This window comes from Babylonia areolata, chromosome 21, assembly GCF_041734735.1.
Source record: "Babylonia areolata isolate BAREFJ2019XMU chromosome 21, ASM4173473v1, whole genome shotgun sequence".
Classification (NCBI taxonomy): Eukaryota; Metazoa; Mollusca; class Gastropoda; order Neogastropoda; family Buccinidae; genus Babylonia; species Babylonia areolata.
In genome coordinates this window covers 54592894-54612893 of record NC_134896.1, presented here as the reverse complement: position 1 = coordinate 54612893, position 20000 = coordinate 54592894, and the positions used below count along the sequence as shown (strand labels likewise).

General features: G+C 44.0%; 3 protein-coding genes across 6 annotated transcripts in view; 1 reads left to right on the top strand and 2 right to left on the bottom strand.

Annotated features, from left to right (window-relative positions):
* The window catches only part of LOC143296653 (uncharacterized), a 68802-nt gene that overhangs the window by 35507 nt on the left and 13295 nt on the right, over window positions 1–20000 (bottom strand). The window contains exons 2-8 of the mRNA XM_076608683.1: window positions 14758–14890; window positions 12867–12998; window positions 12331–12462; window positions 4918–5049; window positions 3774–3905; window positions 1140–1271; window positions 276–407 (exon numbers count right to left, since the gene is read on the bottom strand). Of these exons, the coding sequence (XP_076464798.1) occupies window positions 276–407; window positions 1140–1271; window positions 3774–3905; window positions 4918–5049; window positions 12331–12462; window positions 12867–12998; window positions 14758–14851 (886 nt within the window). The 5' untranslated portion in view covers window positions 14852–14890. The remainder of the gene's footprint in view (window positions 1–275; window positions 408–1139; window positions 1272–3773; window positions 3906–4917; window positions 5050–12330; window positions 12463–12866; window positions 12999–14757; window positions 14891–20000) is intronic.
* Window positions 5717–8207, top strand: LOC143296185 (PCI domain-containing protein 2-like; the record flags this gene model as incomplete). The annotated part of the gene is made up of 2 exons (XM_076607994.1): window positions 5717–6124; window positions 8154–8207. Coding segments are annotated over 2 exons (462 nt in total), but the record flags the coding sequence as incomplete, so codon positions are not given.
* Window positions 18569–20000, bottom strand: part of LOC143295800 (uncharacterized) — a 43076-nt gene continuing 41644 nt past the window's right edge. For all 4 annotated transcript variants that reach the window (XM_076607425.1, XM_076607426.1, XM_076607428.1 and 1 more), the window contains one exon: window positions 18569–20000. This exon is cut by the window's right edge and continues 523 nt beyond it. The gene's annotated coding sequence lies outside the window, so the exon portion shown is untranslated.

Sequence of the window (20000 nt, the reverse complement as noted above, 5' to 3'; positions counted from 1 at the left end):
AAAGTCAGAACGTGTATAGCGGTAAGCAGTAGGGAACGCTCTCGCCTGTCATCACTTGATATCAGGTAGGGAGTGAGTTAAAGTGTCAAAGCGTCAAAAGCCTCTCTCTCTTTCTTTCTCTCTCCTCTCAGTTTCCTGTCCAAAACAAATGCACACACACAGACACACAGACACACACGTGCACGCACACACACACACACTCACTCACTCACAGACAATTAGCACATTCATTCGCACATTCTGAAACTCACAATAACAACATGACAGCAACATACCAGAGCACGTGTTTCCTTGGAAGTTACCAGGACAAGCTTCACACAGTCCTGTGTCCTTGATACATTCATTGTTCAGACACTGGTGCTGACACGAGACATCACAGGATGGTCCGTAGAAACCGGCTTTACATTCTGCAATCAGAGTGTTTTGATAACTGTGATCTAGAAAGCACTGTGAATACACAGCCCAAATCCACTGTCTTGTTCAACACTGGTTCTGATTCTAACTGGTTCTAACATTAGAATGTTAACATCAGAAGTTCATGAGGTGATAATTTCGTTAGCAAAAATTATATCAGGAGCTATGAATATTAGGCAAAAAGCACAACAAGCATAACCACGTGGTCATATAGGTTTAACAATTTTCTTCTGTTAGCCAGTGTTGGAATATGTTGCATGGTGCACTGATAGATGAGTGAATGGAGTTATGTGTTGGGTGGCTCTCTCTCTCTCTCTGTGGTGTCTGGGGCTTGTCTTAACATTAAAAATCTTTACAGTGAGAATTTCTTATTTTTTTGTTTTTTATTGCACTTATTTATTGTATTCATTGATCTTGTCCTTTGAGCTTCTTCAGCTCAGCAGATGTGGTCTCCAGAGTTCTTGTACAATATTAACATTTTATTTTGTAAAATTCTGTTTACACACCCCTCCCCTAAAACCAGCAACTGACCTCTGCTCTCTCCCCGCCACATTTCATGTTTTGAATTCGCCACATACAAAAAACGATCTGAATTTGTTTCTCTCATTAATCAACTACAATGATTTCAACAGCATCACACACACACACACCACCACCACCACCACCACCATCACCACCACTACTCTATTCACATACACCTGAAGCACACATAGATAACACGATACCAGAACACGTATCTCCTCGGTAGCCATCAGGACAAGCAGCACAACGCCCTGTGGTCTTGTCACATACGTTGTTCAGACAAAGGGGCGGGCACTTCTTGTTACAGGACTGGCCGTAGAAACCAGCTGTACATTCTGAAATCAGGGAGTGAAGTCATGTCATGTGTAATGAACTGGAACATCTCTCTCTCTCTCTCTCTAACTCCCTAATTCACAGACATACACACACATGCACAGACACACAAACAATCATACACACAACCACAGACACACACAGACAGAGGCACAGACACACACACACACACACGCACGCGCACACACACACACATTGTAACAAAACAACATACCAGAACACGTGTTTCCTCCGTAGTTACCAGAAACCCGTAAAGAGAAACAAATTATTAATAAGTTTGTGTGGAAAGATGAGCTAGCTGAAACATTTACTAAATCAATGAAATCTGACAGAACACATAAAATGTTATAATTGGCTGTTAGTTTAATCGACCATAACATTAATGAAGCTTTGGAAATCTTTAACAAATGCATCACAGAAAGTGCCGCATGTATGAACAAACAATGTTGTATAGGATCAGATAAAAATACAGACGACTGGTACGACAAGGAATGTAGAGCAGCAAGAACGAACTTACGAAAGTTGTACAGAACAGCACGTCGTACAGGTGATGTTAGTGACCAAAATGCATTTTGTATTGCACACAGGGAATACAAACACTTGATTAAATGGAAAGAGAAAGAATATCAGAATGCTATATTAGATAAATTAGTATCCTCTATAAGTAATCAAAAACAATTCTGGGAAAATGTGCATTCAATATCATTGAAGAAAAAATATGTAAGCAATAGTATTAGTTTAGATAATTGGTTTGAACACTTCAGGAATTTATATGAGAAACGAGACTTAAGGGGAGGATGCCCCATCATATGACGTAGGTACTGGCATCGTCAGTTCAAAGGTGGTCAGACATGGTCGGAAGCGGATCCCATTCCCGGGCGACTACAGTCCGCCATAAAGACACCATCCATTGCGAAAGCCGCCTTTTGGGGGGATTGCTGCATAATTGTTCACCAACTAACCCAAGATGCCACGATTAGTGTAGAGTCTGTCTTTTTTGCACATGCGGAGGTTGCTTGCACTATGGATTCACTGGTTGCTCACACTTTCCAGAAGCAGGAACGAGCCACGTGCTCCCTGGTGCTTTTAGCCATGTGCCCCGTAAGCCACGACTTCTTTGACAGATCAAGCATGGGTCCATCACTATGACCCAGAGATTAAAGCCCAGTCAAAGCAACGGAAGCATTTTGACTCACCACCACCAAAGAAGGTACATTCCAACCCTCGGCGGACAAAGTCATACTCATGGTATTTTGGTACCAGCACGGAGTAGTCATTATGAATTTCCTGGCAAAGGGTACCACAATTACTGGGTATACTACTCTTTATTGCTGCGGAACTTGCGGGAGGCCATCAACCCGAGAGGCGTGGCATACTGACCAAAGTTGTTTGCATCCTGCAAGGAAATAACCCGGTTTACAACTTGCATGTTGCCCACACGGAAGCAATATCCTGCGGCTATGAAATCCTTCCTCACCCCCTAACTCTCCCGACCTCAAACCATCTGACTTCCACCTCTTTCCAGCCATGAAGTCATTTTTGAAAGGCAAGCACTTTCCAGACAATGAAACGCTTATTTCTGAGGTCAGGTCGTGGCTTCTGGTGCAACCTGCAGATTTCTACGGGCAAGGTCTTAACAGCTGCATACAGCGATGGGAGAGGTGTGTCACCCTTAGTGGTATCTATGTAGAGAAAGACTAATAACTGTGCCAAGTTTCTTTCCTTTCAGTACATGGGAAGTGGGTCAGGGGAAATTGTTTGATGAACACCCCTCGTATCAATATTTAGAGAGGGTTGATTTATTATCTTTTGTAATTTTTTTTCCAGCTTTTCTCCTAAAATCACTATGTGACGATATGTATGTCTGTTTATGCGTGTGGGTTTCTGATTGTTTGTGCGTGAGCGTGTGAGTGTTGGTGAGAATGCTTTAGCTGATTGATGACTGGTTCCTTTTGGGGACATATTTCAGTTACAGCCAAACAATTTATGCCGAAGTTTATCGGTACTATGTCAGTATCTATTGTAGCCCCCCCCCCCCCACCCCGGCAAAAGGGTATTTCTGCCAATGGCAAGGAAACCAGTGTCGGTGTCAGTGTCAGTGCCAGTCTCTCGACCCCCACCCCACCCCCCGCCTCCCTTCCCCTTCCCTTTCTCTCTTGATTTGATCTTTCCAAATCTCTTTTTTTTTCTATCGATAGCACATACTTACACACAAACACACACACCCATTCAGCCCCCACCTCACACACACACACACACATACACGCACACACACACACACACACACACACACACACACGCACACACACACGCACACACACACGCACACACACACACACACACACACACACACACACACACACACACACACACACACCCATTCAGCCCCCACCTCACACACACACACACACACACACGCACACGCACGCGCGCGCGCACACACACACACACACACACACACACACACACACACACATCATAAAGAATACAAGACGACAACATACCAGAACACGTGTTTCCCTGGTAGTTCTCCGGACAAGCTTCACACAGTCCTGTGTCCCTGGTACATTCATTGTTCAGACACTTGTACTGACACTGGAGGTGACAGGATGCTCCGTAGAAACCAGCTTTACATTCTGAAATCAGGATGTACAGCGCCAGTGAACCACAGGTTTTGGATGTATTGTAGAGGGAAACATTTTATTAGGCTCGTGTATAGTATATATTGTTCATTTGCTTTTTCTTCATTATTGATTTTAACGAAAGCACTGCATGGATCTCTCTTTCTCTCTCTCTCTGTCTTCGGAATATCTACGAAAGTCGAACACAAAGTAGGGCATGTCCACGTCTAAAGAACAAGAAATAGGCTGAATTCATGGAAGTGAATGTTTTTTGCCTGTCCAATTTCTTAAAACAAATAACTGGGATAGCATGTGACAATCAGAAAACAAACATCAGCGTTTTGTGAGGACAGTGATACTTCCGCTGGTGAAACGTTCGGTGAGGTTGATTCGTCTGAAGACGACCAATGTGTTCTGGTTGCTGAAATATCTGATAGGTTGCTGGTGTTGCGAGTAAATCAAAAACAGATAGAGATCTGGCAAAATGGTGTCAAAACTGTCATTTCATTTTATATATATAACCAATTTTCATGCTTTTATTTTTGAAAAATATGAATAAGATAAAACATCATGAATATCAATAACCTTTTGTAATCCACATTGCGTAAAGCCAACAACTAATTCACGCCTTCTTCTCTCTCTCCACGCGCGCGCGCGCACACACACACACACACACACACACACACACACACACACACACACACACACACACACACACACACATTGCAACAAGACAACATACCAGAACACGTGTTTCCCTGGTAGTTACCAGGACAAGCTTCACACAGTCCTGAGTCTTTGTTACATACATTGTTCAGACACTGGTGCTGACACCAGAGGTTTCAGGATGCTCCGTAGAAAAAGGCTTTTTTGTTTTTGTTGTTGTTCTTGTTGTTCCACTTTCTTGCCTCACCACCACTGTCCACGCAGCTAATGACATAAAACATTGCAGTGTTCACTGTTCTCACATTCTCGACATTCTCACCCACGTTCTGAAATTCTCAAGTAATGGAACAACACAACATACCAGAGCACGTGTTTCCTCCGTAGTTACCAAGACATTCTTCACACAGTCCTGAGTCCTTGATACATTCATTGTTCAGACACTGGTGCTGACACTTGAGGTTACAGGATGCTCCATAGAAACCGGCTTTACATTCTGAAATAAGGGTATACAGAACCACACACACACACACACACACACACACACACACACACACACACACACACACTTCAAGACTCAAAATTTGATTTCCTTTCACCCCTTTTGAGATATGGAAGATTACAAACAGAAGATCAAAATAGTCATGAAAAATGTATTAATAGCATTCATGTAGTGAGTCCAACAACAGATTCTCAAAAATAAGGGACATGTTCAAATCATACCAAAATAGTTGATAACATGGCTTAGGAATGTTCTGAACAATATATAAAGAAAACCAACTCTTACATTGATATACTCATCGAAATATATCTAACTACGAAACTGAGCTTATAATTTCCATTGCTAATTTATGCTCTTAGTAACACACACACTCACACGCGCGGGCACGCACACACATACACACACACACATACACACACACACACACACACACACACACACACAAACACACACACACACACACACACACACACACACACACACACACTGCTGTCTCTCAATTACGAACTCGCCTATATTATTATATTATACTCGCCATTCTTATTTTCATAAATATGCCAGCAGCGTTCATTTTGATAAAATAAACTCGCTACCCCCCCCCCCCCCCCCCTCTCTCTCTCTCTCTCTCACTCTCTCTCTCTCTTTCTCTATCTATCTATCCATTGACCAGCTGCCCATGAAGGACCGCTTCAGCCTCTTCCAGCTCATCACCTACAGGTTCTATGTGGGTAGGAAGAACATGTTTGACAGTGACTTCAAAGCTGCGGAGGAGTTCCTGACCTTTGCCTTCCAGCACTGTCACCGTGAGAGCAAGAAGAACAAGCACTTCATCCTCATCTACCTTATCCCTGTCAAAATGCTGCTGGGTCACATGTCAAAGCAGGACCTGCTCCGTAAATATGATCTCCTGCAGTTTGCTGACATCACAAAAGCTGTGGCGTCCGGCAACTTGCTACAGCTGAACGAGGCTCTGGAGAAACACGAGGCGTTCTTCATCCGCTGCGGCATCTACCTCATCCTGGAGAAGCTGAAGAAGATCACCTACAGGAACCTCTTCAAGAAAGTGTATGTACATCTTTTTGATTTCTTTCTTTGTTTTTTGTTTGTTTGTGTTTTTTTTAACCTTGTTTTGTTATTCATTTCCTCTTTTCCCCCCCACCCCCACGTTCCCAAGCCAGGCACCAGTATTTGGTCAGATGGATGTGAACCTTTTTTTTTTAAATGAAGTAATTAGGTGTGACTGGAAATTAGTTGGAGCAAGGTTTTGTATATCTAAATCTATCTTATCTATATCTGCACAGGTCAGGTCAGGTCAGGTCATTAGATCTGCTACTGGTAACCTGTAATCCAGTACAACCTGTTCAGGGTCGGGTTGCCGGCGACTAAACCGGCACTCCCACCGCTCCCTTCCGGGACTGGTGAGGTGGGTGGCTAGAATTAAAAACGAGATCCATAAAAGGGCGTTGGCTCAGGAGAGCCACCGACAGCCATCTAGCTCCACTGTGCTGTGTGCATGCCACACGCAGTTGGCCCCCGGTGTGTGTCTTCCCATGCATGCGAAGTCTGGATCCGGCAGAATCTGCGGAAGAAACCTATCGGTTCAACGGAGAGGAAGGCGGTTACAGCAACGCACTGTGGAGTGCAGAGAGCAAGATGAGACACCGAAAGGATATCTTGGTCATCCACAGCATCCGTGCTCATCCTCCAGTCGTCTCGACTTAGTCTTGCCACTGGAAATTGGTGGACCCGGACGAGAGAGTGAGGTCGACGTTGCGCAACTCCTCTTCACTTTAAACAAACTCATCGCGCAAGTCATCAGTCATCCTTAATGACCTTTCATCCTTCATCATTTCATCACCCCCAAGTCCTGTGGCGACAGGCGAGCAACGAAACGACAGGTGTGGGTACACTGGCAGTCGCAGCCGCAGACCTGCACGCAGGCGGCCCAGGCCATAGGGTCGTTCTTCATCGACAGGAGCAGCGATGGAGCTCGGCAGCCGTCTGAGCGCCTGAGCAGCCCTCTTTAGGAATGTCACTGCTCACCTCCCTGGCATGAGGAAAGGGCTAGAAAAGGTGCCCTAAAAATTGCCTGCTCCATACCACCCTGGCCAGCATACCGTGGCTGGCAGGGACCCTACATCAGCGTTCGAAACAAAGAAAAAAACAAGGATCGTTTCTCTCACCATTGGTGCTTGGAACATAAGGACTCTCCTGGACAGAGATAACGCGGACAGACCCCAAAGGAGAACGGCACTAGTTGCATCTGAACTCGCCAGATACAACATTGACATCGCAGCCTTGAGTGAGACTCGGCTTGCAAGCGAAGGCGAGCTCTATGAACGGGGATCTGGTTACACCTTCTTCTGGAGTGGACGAGGAAGCGAAGAGCGACGTGAGGCTGGCGTTGGTTTTGCAGTAAAAACAGCACTTGTCAGCAAGCTAGCTGGAATCCCAAAGGGAGTCAACGATAGGCTAATGACCATGGAACTCCCACTGGCATCTGGCCAGAAGCACCTCACCATTGTCAGTGCCTACGCCCCAACCATGACCAACCCAGATGAAGTGAAGGCGAAGTTCTACGAGGACCTTCACTCTGTCATTGCTGCTATCCCTAAAGCAGATAAGCTTATCATTCTTGGGGACTTCAATGCTAGAGTTGGCTCTGACTACATCTCCTGGGATGGAGTGATTGGAAAGCACGGCGTGGGCCACTGCAACCCAAATGGATTGCTTTTGCTTCAGACCTGTGCAGAGCACGAACTGCTGATAACCAACACAGTTTTCTGCCTCCCTACCCACAACAGGACGTCATGGATGCACCCTCGCTCAAAGCATTGGCATCTCATCGATTACGTCATCGTCAGGAAAAGGGATAGGCAAGATGTACGTGTGACAAAGACCATGTGTGGCGCCAAGTGTTGGACAGACCATCGCCTTGTAGTCTCGAAGCTGAATATTCGAATCCAGCCCGAGACGCCCCCAACGCTAGAAGGCTCCAAAACGGCTCAACATCGCTAAGCTGAAAAAACATCACCATCAAACAGACCTTTGTGGAGCTGCTGGAAGATCATCTGGAATCCGCCTCTCTGGACAACCAGAATGTGGAGTCAAACTGGAGGACCCTGCACGAGCTGATCTACAGACTGGTTTGATGAAAACTGTGATGAAATCAAGCAGTTTCTGGATGAGAAACGCCGTCTGCATCAAGCCTACCTGAGCAACTCAAAGTCCACATCAAAAAAGGATGCGTACAATGCCATCCGCAGGACTGTTCAGCAAAAGTTACGTCAGATGCAGGATAAGTGGCTCAGTGACAAAGCTGATGAGATCCAGGGATATGCTGACAGGCACGATATGAAGAGGTTCTATGATGCCTTAAAAGAAGTCTACGGCCCCACATCCTCAGGATCATCCCCCTCCTCAGTGCAGATGGGAATACCTTGATCACCGAGAAGGAGAAAATTCTCGAACGCTGGGCTGAGCACTTCAGCAGTGACTTAAATCGCCCTTCCTCCATAAATGATGAAGCCATAGACCGTCTCCCACAAGTCCCCATCAACGAAGCACTGGACGATCCGCCAACACTTCTTGAGACCCAGAAAGCAATCCGTTTGCTATCCAGTGGCAAAGCACCTGGCTCAGACTCCATACCAGCAGAGGTCTACAAGGATAGAGGCACTGTGCTGACTGAGAAGCTCCATCAGCTGTACTCACTCATGTGGAAAGAAGAGACGATCCCCCAGGATTTCAAAGATGCATCTATCATTCACTTGTACAAGCGAAAGGGGAACCAGCAAGCCTGTGATAACCATCGGGGCATCTCCTTGCTCTCTATCGCAGGCAAGATACTTGCCAGGATCCTACTAAACCACCTCACAGCACACCTTGACCAAGGTCATTTGCCTGAGAGCCAATGTGGATTCCGGAAAGAGCGCGGAACAACCGACATGGTGTTTGCTGCAAGGCAGCTGCAAGAGAAATGTCGGGAGCAAAATGCTGATCTGTTTTCCACCTATGTCGACCTCACTAAGGCCTTCGACACCGTGAGTAGAGAGGGACTGTGGAAGATCATGGCCAAGTACGGATGCCCTCGGAAATTTATTTCCTTGGTCAGCCAATTCCATGAAGGCATGCAGGCTCGAGTCCACGACAATGGCGAAACATCTTCTCCTTTTCCTGTCACAAATGGTGTCAAGCAAGGCTGCGTCCTGGCTCCAACACTGTTCAGCCTCATGTTCTCTGCAATGCTTACTGATGCCTTCAGAGATAGCGATGCTAGAATCGGCCTAAAGTACCGAACAGATGGCAAGCTGTTTAACCTCAGAAGGCTTCAAGCAAAAACGAAGGTCATAGCAGACATCATCAGAGACTTTTTGTTTGCTGATGATTGTGCCCTCAACGCTGGATCTGAAGCTGACATGCAACTCAGCGTCAACAAGTTTGCCACTGCCGGCAGGAACTTCGGCCTTACCATCAGCACGAGGAAAACTGAAGTTCTCCTTTAGCCAGCCCCAGGGAAACCCCACGTTGAGCCTAACATCACAGTCAACGGTCAGTGCAGTGGAGCGGTTCACATACCTTGGCAGCACACTGTCACAAAATGCGACCATCGACGATGAAGTGAACGTCAGGATTGCAAGAGCAAGCGCAACTTTTGGTAGACTCTATGCAAATGTCTGGAACAGAAGAGGCATTGGTCTTGAGACCAAGCTAAAGGTCTACAGAGCAGTAGTTCTCCCCACACTACTGTACGCCTGCGAAATTTGGACAGTGTACCAACGACATGCCAAGAAGCTGAACCACTTCCACACAACATGCCTCAGGAAGCTACTGAACATCAAGTGGCAAGACAGACACGGAGGTGCATGCAAAAGCCACCCTTCCCAGCATCTTCACCATCCTGCTGCAGTCCCAGCTTCGCTGGGCTGGACACGTGGCGCGCATGCCAGACCATCGGCTGCCCAAAAGGCTCTTCTATGGCGAGCTGCAACAAGGGAAGAGATCACATGGAGGTCAGAAGAAGCGCTTCAGAGATACTCTGAAAGTCTCTCTGAAAGCGTTTGATAATAACCCTGACTCCTGGGAGGAATCTGCAGTGGACCGTGACAAATGGCACGCTGCTGTGCATAAAGGCGTCAAGTTGTACGAGGCCAACAGGACTGCTGCAGCTGTTCAGAAGAGACAGGCCAGAAAGTCACGGGCAAACAAGCTCCCTGACAATGATATGTCTTTGTCTACCCCAACTATCAGCGAACATTTCGTGCGCAGATTCGACTATTCAGCCATCTGCGCATTCACAGATAGATTCATGAGCATCTCCCCCCACCACCACCACCCTCCCCACATCCCCCAGCTGGTTGACAACGATGGTCATCATCGATCTCGACGGACACACACCATGTATCTATCTATCTATCTATCTATTTATCTATCTATCTCTCTATCTATCTTAACTCTTAACTGTATTTTCCTGTCGACTTGAAGAGGGCCTTTGATTATGTAGCCTCGTACTATTTTCATTTTTTCCCGCGATGAACTGGGTACATTGATTTATCAAGGAGTGGGAAACATGGTATACAAACTGTTGCCTGGTATTGTGAAAATCTTGTTATTGTTTGCTGATGATGGTATTTTATTGTCAGCTACAGATATTGGTTTTCAGAATCAACTCAAGTTCAAATTAATAAAGTATTTAGCTATGGTTTTCACATCAAAATAATGCATCAGTAGTGCCATGATTGACATGTGTAGTAAGGGCATAAATGGTTAATGGGAATATTGAAATCTCTTGAAAGATTAAAACATTTGATATCTACCTCTTCAGGAAACACTTTGACACACATATTGAATCAAATCTATTGTACTCAATTGAGGTGTTGGGTTTAGAAAAGGATGGTTAACAGGTAGAAAAAGTAATGCCTGTGTGATTAAAAGATTATTGAATGGACCATTGCATACATCAAAAATCTGATATATGGAGAAACATATGCCCATTGCATTTCGGAACGGTGATACATTGTGTCAAATATTGCCTGAAACTGCTGAGATTACCAATGTCAAGATTATGCAGACAGGCTTATGAAATGCTCACATTACAACACGAAACCTACCATGTTAACTTGGTTTCAAGTGTGCAAAAGACATGCGAAAATGGTTTTGGTATTGTTTCACTACGTGAATGAGTTGAAAATGAATATAGCTTTATAAATGAGTTTAAAGACAGACTTATTTCTTGTTACAAACAAAACTAACATTCGGGAATAGAGGTTAATGACAAATATAGACGGTTTTATTCGTTAAAAGACTTTTTAAGTCATAAAAGCATTTAACATTCGTTTCCGGTAAATGGCACATGAGTAGGATTGAGGCACAGAACAAGTGGACAAAGAAACTGTAAGAAGTGGAACTTGAACGAAAATTTTATAAAATATTTTATTTGTCCATCTTTTGGAACTGGTGTGTGTGTGTGTGTGTGTGTGTGTGTGTGTGTGTGTGTGTGTGTGTGTGTGTGTGTATGTGTGTGTGTGTGTGTGTGTGTGTGTGTGTGTGTGTGTGTGTGTTACTTTTATCAATACGTAAACATATATTATGTTTTGATTTGTTTAGAACTTGTGTAGAGGTGTGGGTTTTTTGCTGAACGGACAAGACCAGTGTCAGTCAGTCAGTCAGTCAGTGTGTGTGTGTGTGTGTGTGTGTGTGTGTGTGTGTGTGTGTGTGTGTGTGTTTGTGTCTGCGCCTGTGTCTGTGTATCTGTGTAAGTGTGTGTGTGTGTGTGTGTGTGTGTGTGTGTGTGTGTGTGTGTGTGTGTGTTTCTCACTCTCATCCATTCGCCTATCAATTTACTTTTTTATCTGTGTGTGTGTGTGTGTGTGTGTGTGTGTGTGTGTGTGTGTGTGTGTGTGTGTGTGTGTGTGTGTGAGTGAGTGAGTTACTTCTATTAATATGTAAACATACATTTGGATGACATTTTGTTTTGGTCAGAACTTGTGTAGAGGGCTTTATTTGCTGAACGGACAATAAGATATGTCAGTCAGCCAGTGCGTGTGTGTGTGTGTGTGTGGGAGGGGGGGGCACGTGTGTGTGTGTGTGTGCGTGTGTGTGTGTTTGTGTGGGCACGTGTGTGTGTGTGTGTGTGTGTGTGTGTGGCGGGGGTGCTTCACTCTCTTACCCATTCGCCTATAGTATGCCAATAACATTTCTTTTGCACAATGCTCTAGAACACAACATTCTCACTCACGTTCTGAAATTCTCAAGTAATGGAACAACACAACATACCAGAGCACGTATTTCCTCCATAGTTACCAGGACATTCTTCACACAGTCCTGAGTCCTTGATACATTCATTGTTCAGACACTGGTGCTGACACCGGAGGTGACAGGCTGCTCCGTAGAAACCGGCTTTACATTCTGAAATCAGGGTATACAGCACCAGTGAAACACAGGCGTTGGATTTAATGTATTGGAAAACATTTCATTAGGAAAGTGGCGTATATACATGAATTAATTTACTTTTCTTTTTAAGAAAGAAAAAGATGCATATTTCTAATAAAATGATTCCCCTTTCTCTCTCTCTCTCTCTCTCTCTCTCTCTCTCTCTCTCTCTATCTATCTATCTATCTATCTATCTCTCTCACTCTCTCTCTCTCTGAATACCCAAACTACAGTGACCTTAGGCTGAAATACTGCATAAAGTGAGATCAGCAATTGGCAAAGTATTTTGAATTGCGGACTCAACAGTAAACTAAATCTTTCAAAGTTTCTTTTTTTCCTGGCTCAAAAGCTCAGAGACACAATGGAACAAGACAACATACCAGAGCACGTGTTTCCTCCGTAGTTACCAGGACAAGCATCACACAGTCCTGAGTCCTTGTTACATGTATTGTTCAGACACTGGTGCTGACACTGGAAGTTACAGGATGGTCCGTAGAATCCGACTTTACATTCTGAAATCAGGGTGTACAGCACCAGTGAACCACAGGTCTTGGATTTTTTGTAGTGCAAAACATTTTATAAGAAAGTGGCGTATATACATGAATTAATTTACTATTTTTAAGAAATAAACACATGCACATATCTAATAGAATAACTCTCTCTCTCTCTCTCTCTCTCTCTCTCTCTCTATCTCTCTATCTCTCTATCTCTCTCTCTGAATGCCCAAACTACAGTGGTGCATTTGTATTAACTTACTTTTCTAAGAAAGAAAAACATGTATTGTTTAATAGATCAGTTTACTGGACCACAATGCTAAAAGTGTTGTTTTTTTGTTTGTTTGTTTTTGTTTGTTTGTTTGTTGTTTTTTGTTGTTCTGGCGTTGCTGTTGTTGTTGTTCCATTTTATTTCATTCTTTCACAACTGATTTCCACTCCGTGTCACTGGGACTGTACAGCTGATATCATTAAGCAATGCAGTGTTCAGTGTTCTTACATTCTCGACATTCTCACTCCAGTTCTGAAATTCACAAGGACTGCAACAAGACAACATACCAGAACACGTGTTTCCTTGGTAGTTACCAGAACATTCTTCACACAGTCCTGTGTCCTTGATACATTCATTGTTCAGACACTGGTGCTGACACAGGAGGTGACAGGATGGTCCATAGAAACCAGCTTTACATTATGAAATCAGGAAAAACAGCACCAGTGAACCTAAGTTCTCCCCCCCCCCCCTCTCTCTCTCTCTAGATGGTCTGAATTATATTCCATCTAGAACGTCCTGAACAGACAATCACACAGACACGAGACTGAAAAAAAGATCTTCACAATTTGAACAATGTGAGCTGTGGGACCTTTTGTTCACTGGTCTGAGGCTTCTCTCAACCATGACGTGTCTTCTGAACGTTCTGAAGGAAACATGAAGCTCTGCCTGCATTTTATTTCACAACGCTGGTCGGTGTGACCCACCTGGTGTGTTGATTCAGAAATAACTTGATCCTAGAGGATGGGGTGGGGGTGTCATGTATTTTATAGAAACGATTGGTGACTTGCGATAACCTGGTGTAATCATTGTCAGTGTAAAATTATGCTATTTGTCACCTTGTCTTGAACTTTTTTTTTTGGCTGTTTCTTACAAGTAATCAGTGCTCCAGTGAAAAGTCTACATTAACGTATAATTTATCTGATCCACTGAAGGGACAGAGACGGATTTACAGACAGGTAAACTATTCTTCCTTCGTGGGCTGCAACTCCCACGTCAACTAGTATGTATACGAGTGGGCTTTTATGTGTATGACCGTTTTTTTTCCCCGCAGCCATACACCGTTTTCGGGGGTGTGCATGCTGGGTATGTTCTCGTTTCCATGACCCGCTGAACGCTGACATGGATTTCAGGATCTTTAACGTGCCTCTGCACACATGTTGACCTGGGAGATCGGAAAAAAAACCAACCCAATACCCACCTCGCTCCGTTACCGAGATTCGAACCCGGGAACCTCAGAATGAAAGTCCAACGCTTTAACCACTCGGCTATTGCGCCCATCAGACAAGCAAAGTAGATGGTTATACAAAGAAGGGTATTGGTTGAAGTCAGACAGGCGAATTGAACAAGGAGTAATGAATATTGTTTTCATTAATAAATTGTAGATCACTAGAGCCCCACATCTACCCGAACCAAAAAATATAATACATAAAGACAAAATACATACGCAAACGAGTGTACCACACAAATTCTGTAACGTATTGACGATATGTAAACGGAGTCACTTACCATAATGTGACTGCCCATGGACGACACACATGACCGCACTAAGCCACAGACAGACAACGCCTACACCTGTGTGGTCCATGGTCACAGCAGACATCCACACCACTCAGCTGTAAACATCGTGGTTTACATCACCCTGGTAACACAGATGACGCCAACACTTAACACTGTCTACCCGGAGGAAGGTGGCAGAATGGTTAAGACGCTCAGCTGCCAATACAGAGAGTCCGTGAGGGTGTGGGTTCGAATCCCGCTCTCGCCCTTTCTCCTAAGTTTGACTGGAAAATCAAACTGAGCGTCTAGTCTTTCGGATGAGACGATAAACCGAGGTCCCGTGTGCAGCACGCACTTGGCGCACTGAAAAAGAACCCATGGCAACGAGAGTGTTGTCCTCTGGCGAAATTACATAAAATGAAATCCACTTTCATAGGTACACAAATATGTAAGCATGCACTCAAGGCCTGACTAAGCGCGTTGGGTTATGCTGCTGGTCAGGCATCTGCTCAACAGATGTGGTGTAGCGTGTATGGATTTGTCCGAACGCAGTGACGCCTCCTTGAGAAAGTGAAACTGAAACTGAAATACCCAAATGACAGGAATTTCTAACACTGTCTACCCAAATGACAGAAATTTCTAACACTGTCTACCCAAATGACAGAAATTTCTAACACTGTCTACCCAAATGACACGAACACCTAACACTGTCTACCCAGATGGCATCGATACCCAGTTCTTTCGACCCATCTAAACGCTGTATACCCGTATAATGCTGACACTCTCATCATGATCCAGCATACCAACACTGTTACATGTCAAAGTACAGTGACACACCCGATATTGCTACCGGGAAGTGACACAGACACTCTAACACTACCTACCCAGATGACACAGACACACTAACACTGTCTACCCAGATGACACAGACACACTAACACTGTCTACCCAGATCACACAGACACACTAACTCTGTCTACCCAGATGACACAGACACACTGACAATGTCTACCCAGATGACACAGACACACTGACAATGTCTACCCAGATGACACAGACACACTGATAATGTCTGCCCAGATGACACAGACACACTAACACTGTCTACCCAGATGACACAGACACACTAACGCTGTCTACCCAGATGACAGAAATTTCTAACACTGTCTACCCAAATGACACGAACACCTCACACTGTCTACCCAGATGGCATCGATACCCAGTTCTTTCGACCCATCTAAACGCTGTATACCCGTATAACGCTGACACTCTCATCATGATCCAGCATACCAACACTGTTACATGTCAAAGTACAGTGACACACCCGATAGTGTCTACCGGGAAGTGACACAGACACTGTAACACTGCCTACCCAGATGACACAGACACAGTAACACTGCCTAAGCAGATGACACAGACACACTAACACTAACCAGATGACACAGACACATTAACACTGTCTACCCAGATGACACAGACACATTAACACTGTCTACCCAGATGACACAGACACAGTAACACTGTCTACCCAGATGACACAGACACACTAACACTGTCTACCCAGATGACACAGACACACTGATAATGTCTGCCCAGATGACACAGACACACTAACACTGTCTACCCAGATGATACATACACACTAACACTGTCTACCCAGATGACACAGACACACTAACGCTGTCTACCCAGATGACACAGACACACTAACACTGTCTACCCAGATGACACAGACACACTAACACTGTCTACCCAGATGACACAGACACACTAACACTGTCTATCCAGATGACACAGACACACTAACACTGTGCACACCCGCACTGTCAGTCAGCCACTGAAGTGACAAGAAAGCCGGGGCCTTGGTAAATCGACACGACAAGGAAGAACATTTGAATATCAACAGCTTGTATACGGCTGTGCCTTTTAAAAATATTCTCAACAAGAGAGAGAGAGAGAGAGAGCCACGGTGAGAGAGAGAGAGAGAGAGAGAGAGAGATTGTGAGTGTGAGTGTGCGGGGTGAAGGGGATCAGTATTATATACACATGTAATTATATACACACGTTTACATAATGATACGTGTAGAATATGAATGCAGGCGTGGTGTGCATTTCAGGAATAGAAACAGACAGACAGAAAGATATATAAACACATAAATGTAGACAGACAGACAGACAGAATTCACCACATCACCCTATTCTCCCTGTCATACATATGTCAATATCTATAGTTACTTGACAGTTCGAGAATAGGCTACTATATGTGCGTGCAGTGTATGAAGGGTGTGTGTGAAGACGGAAAAAGACTGGAGTGAGTCAGTCTTCCCAGTTACAGCACTGCCACTGTCGTCTTCACAAACTGCAGGGTCGGACATCAGTTCGTAGACATTACGTGTACATCTTTGTCACTGAGAAGGAAATGTTTGTTTTTGTACGTGTTAGAAAGTGGAGGAGAGAACGAGAAATGCATAGTTACTGATGTGAACACACACACACACACACACACACACACACACACACACACACACACACACACACACACACACACACACACACACACACACACACACACACACACTCAGAGATAGCGTGGTAATGGTGGGAGAGGCTTTCAAAATATTGCACAGACTAATCACCAAAACATGCAGTTTTGAAGGTCAGTTCTGTGACAAATATACATTTTGATTGCAAACACATTTTCGCTTTTGTTTTTGTTTGTTTGGTTGTTGTTTTTTGTTTTTTTTTTGTTGTTTTTTCAATACTTTTGTTACCTTCTTTTTCTTTTTCAGACGGCGACGTTTCGAAAGCTCGTTCATTGCATTCCATGCCCCGCTGCGGCAAAAAGAAAGCATGATCCGGGTTGTGGTGTTTGCTTGAATAGCAGGCACCCCGTTCAGCTTCTGTGCCTGTCTTTGTTTCTCGTCTCTCGCTCTCTCTTCCTATCTGTCTGTATTTCGCGCACGCGCGCGTGTGTGTGTGTGTGTGTGTGTGTGTGTGTGTGTGTGTGTGTGTGTGTGTGTGTGTGTGTGTGTGTGACTTTGTGTGTGTGTGTGTGTGTGTGTGTGACTTTGTGTGTGTGTGTGTGTGTGTGTGTGTGTGTGTGTGTGTGTGTGTGTGTGTGACGACGACCTAGTGGTTGCAATGTGTTGTTATTTACTTTTGTTCACATTGGGGTCTGATCCCTATCGTCCCCCTTTTCTTTTCGCTGGGCAGGTGAAGTTGGCTGATGCAGTGTACCACTGGAATTTATTTTAGAGGCGGTTGTGTTACCGTTGTTTGTGCACAGGCTTTTTATCATGTATGTTTCTCTTTGTAGCTGGTTGTAGGGCCAGAGGCGTGCCATGGTTGTGTAACAATGTTTTGTCCGCTCAGAACAGGAACAATCGCAAAACTGCTGTCCGTTCAGTCATTTCACATCTCAACAAAATTGAATTAATTTCTTTTGTATGTCCAAACAGTAATTGCAAATATTGAAATGAAATTGCACCTTGACAAGTAAATGATGATAATATAAGTTAACATTTCTTCTGATTTTGAACAATACTAAAGATGAAAATGATCAACCAGTGACCATGGAAACCACTTTTAATTAATCTAAGTTGTATGGACATTGATGATGAAGTGGTGTCCTTCCAACAGTGACATCTTGCTGTAATCTTTACCTCATTCAACAGCTGGGAACGTGAATGCTTACATCAGTGAATGACACTTTTGTACAAACAGAACACCAAACAGTACCACACAAATAACAGTAAAAGTCACAAAATATATTGTCTATGTTTATTGTCGAATATAATGCAATAAAATATTCTGCTATGGACTACAACAACAAAGACAACAGCATCAACAACGAACTACTGAATGGAATCCCGACCACTACGACAATAACCAGCAACTTGTTAGATGACATCATTATCATGATGTAAACCATTACGTAACCCCAAGCAAAAGCGATGCCCACAATGCTGGCAGTGCGAACAATAGCAATGGAAGTAGGTCAGGAGTGGTGAGAGTCACCACAGAACTAACGATGCCAAGAACAACTGTACAGCTGTAAGCATGTTTCTCACTGTTATGCATACAGACACTTTTCAACTGTTAAAGTAATCACTAAATAAAACAATAATAATTATGTCAGACAGACAATTTCTTTTACAAGTATGTCTGTATGAAATGAAGGACTTCTTTGTGTCTTTCCTTTCTTTTCATTCATCCAAACAAAGTCAAACACGAAATGTCGCTTATGTGGAGAAATATTTGTTCATGTTCATGATCTTTGAGGAGTCAAAGTGGTGTTGTTGATGTATTTAAACTTTATCAATGCTGTGAGGATTACGAGTGGGAGTTGCCAGAGACGATGAGGAATGGGGTCCTTGCATGGGGTGGTTAAAAGAGGGTGGGGGGCAGAGGGCGATGGGGGAGGAGGTTGCAGAATTTGTGTGAGAGAGAAAGAACTGACCTGTGGTTTTATGGATGGTATTTCTTACGTTTTGAATGTGCTGATAGTTTCACAGTTCTATGAATGTAATGCGTTGTGTCATGTTGCAATTCCTCATGCTGTCTTGTCGCCCACAAGACAATGTTCCTTGCATTTTTATGGGGACATTAAACATATTTGATTGAAGGACTGACAAATTGATTGATTCATTAATGCATACACACACACACACACACACACACACACACACACACACACACACACACACACATGCACACACCTCCATCTGTCCATTATATCCGTGTTGCCATAGATACAGTATATTAAAGTGCATCACAAAGCAATGAATAAATGCATCCACAAGCAGAATGAATTGCATTGCGTTAAAGTTCAGGAACAAAAGACTGCTTTAATACATAATATATGACATCATTAGACATCAACAAAGTGGTGATGTGTGGTATGCAATACTAGAGCAGTGATGTTTCAGATACAAGCACTAAACCAAACATGGTCACATACGCCCACAAATGGTGTTATGAACTTGAACAAACACCACAGAAGTACAGAAACGTCGGCAATGACAAAGCAATGTGCTGCTGAGTGCTTCCTGTCGCCTTGCTCACAGGTCAATGAAAGGAACAGTTTTTCTCTTTCTGCAAACTGTGCAGTAGGCAACTGATATTCAGGTCTGCTGGTCAGTCTTGGTGAGTCAGGTACTTGTATAAATTGCCATACAAATCATCACCGGTACGTAAAAAGCCATACCAGTAAGCCAATGGTAATTGCTTCACCTTGATGCCGCTTCCTTGAC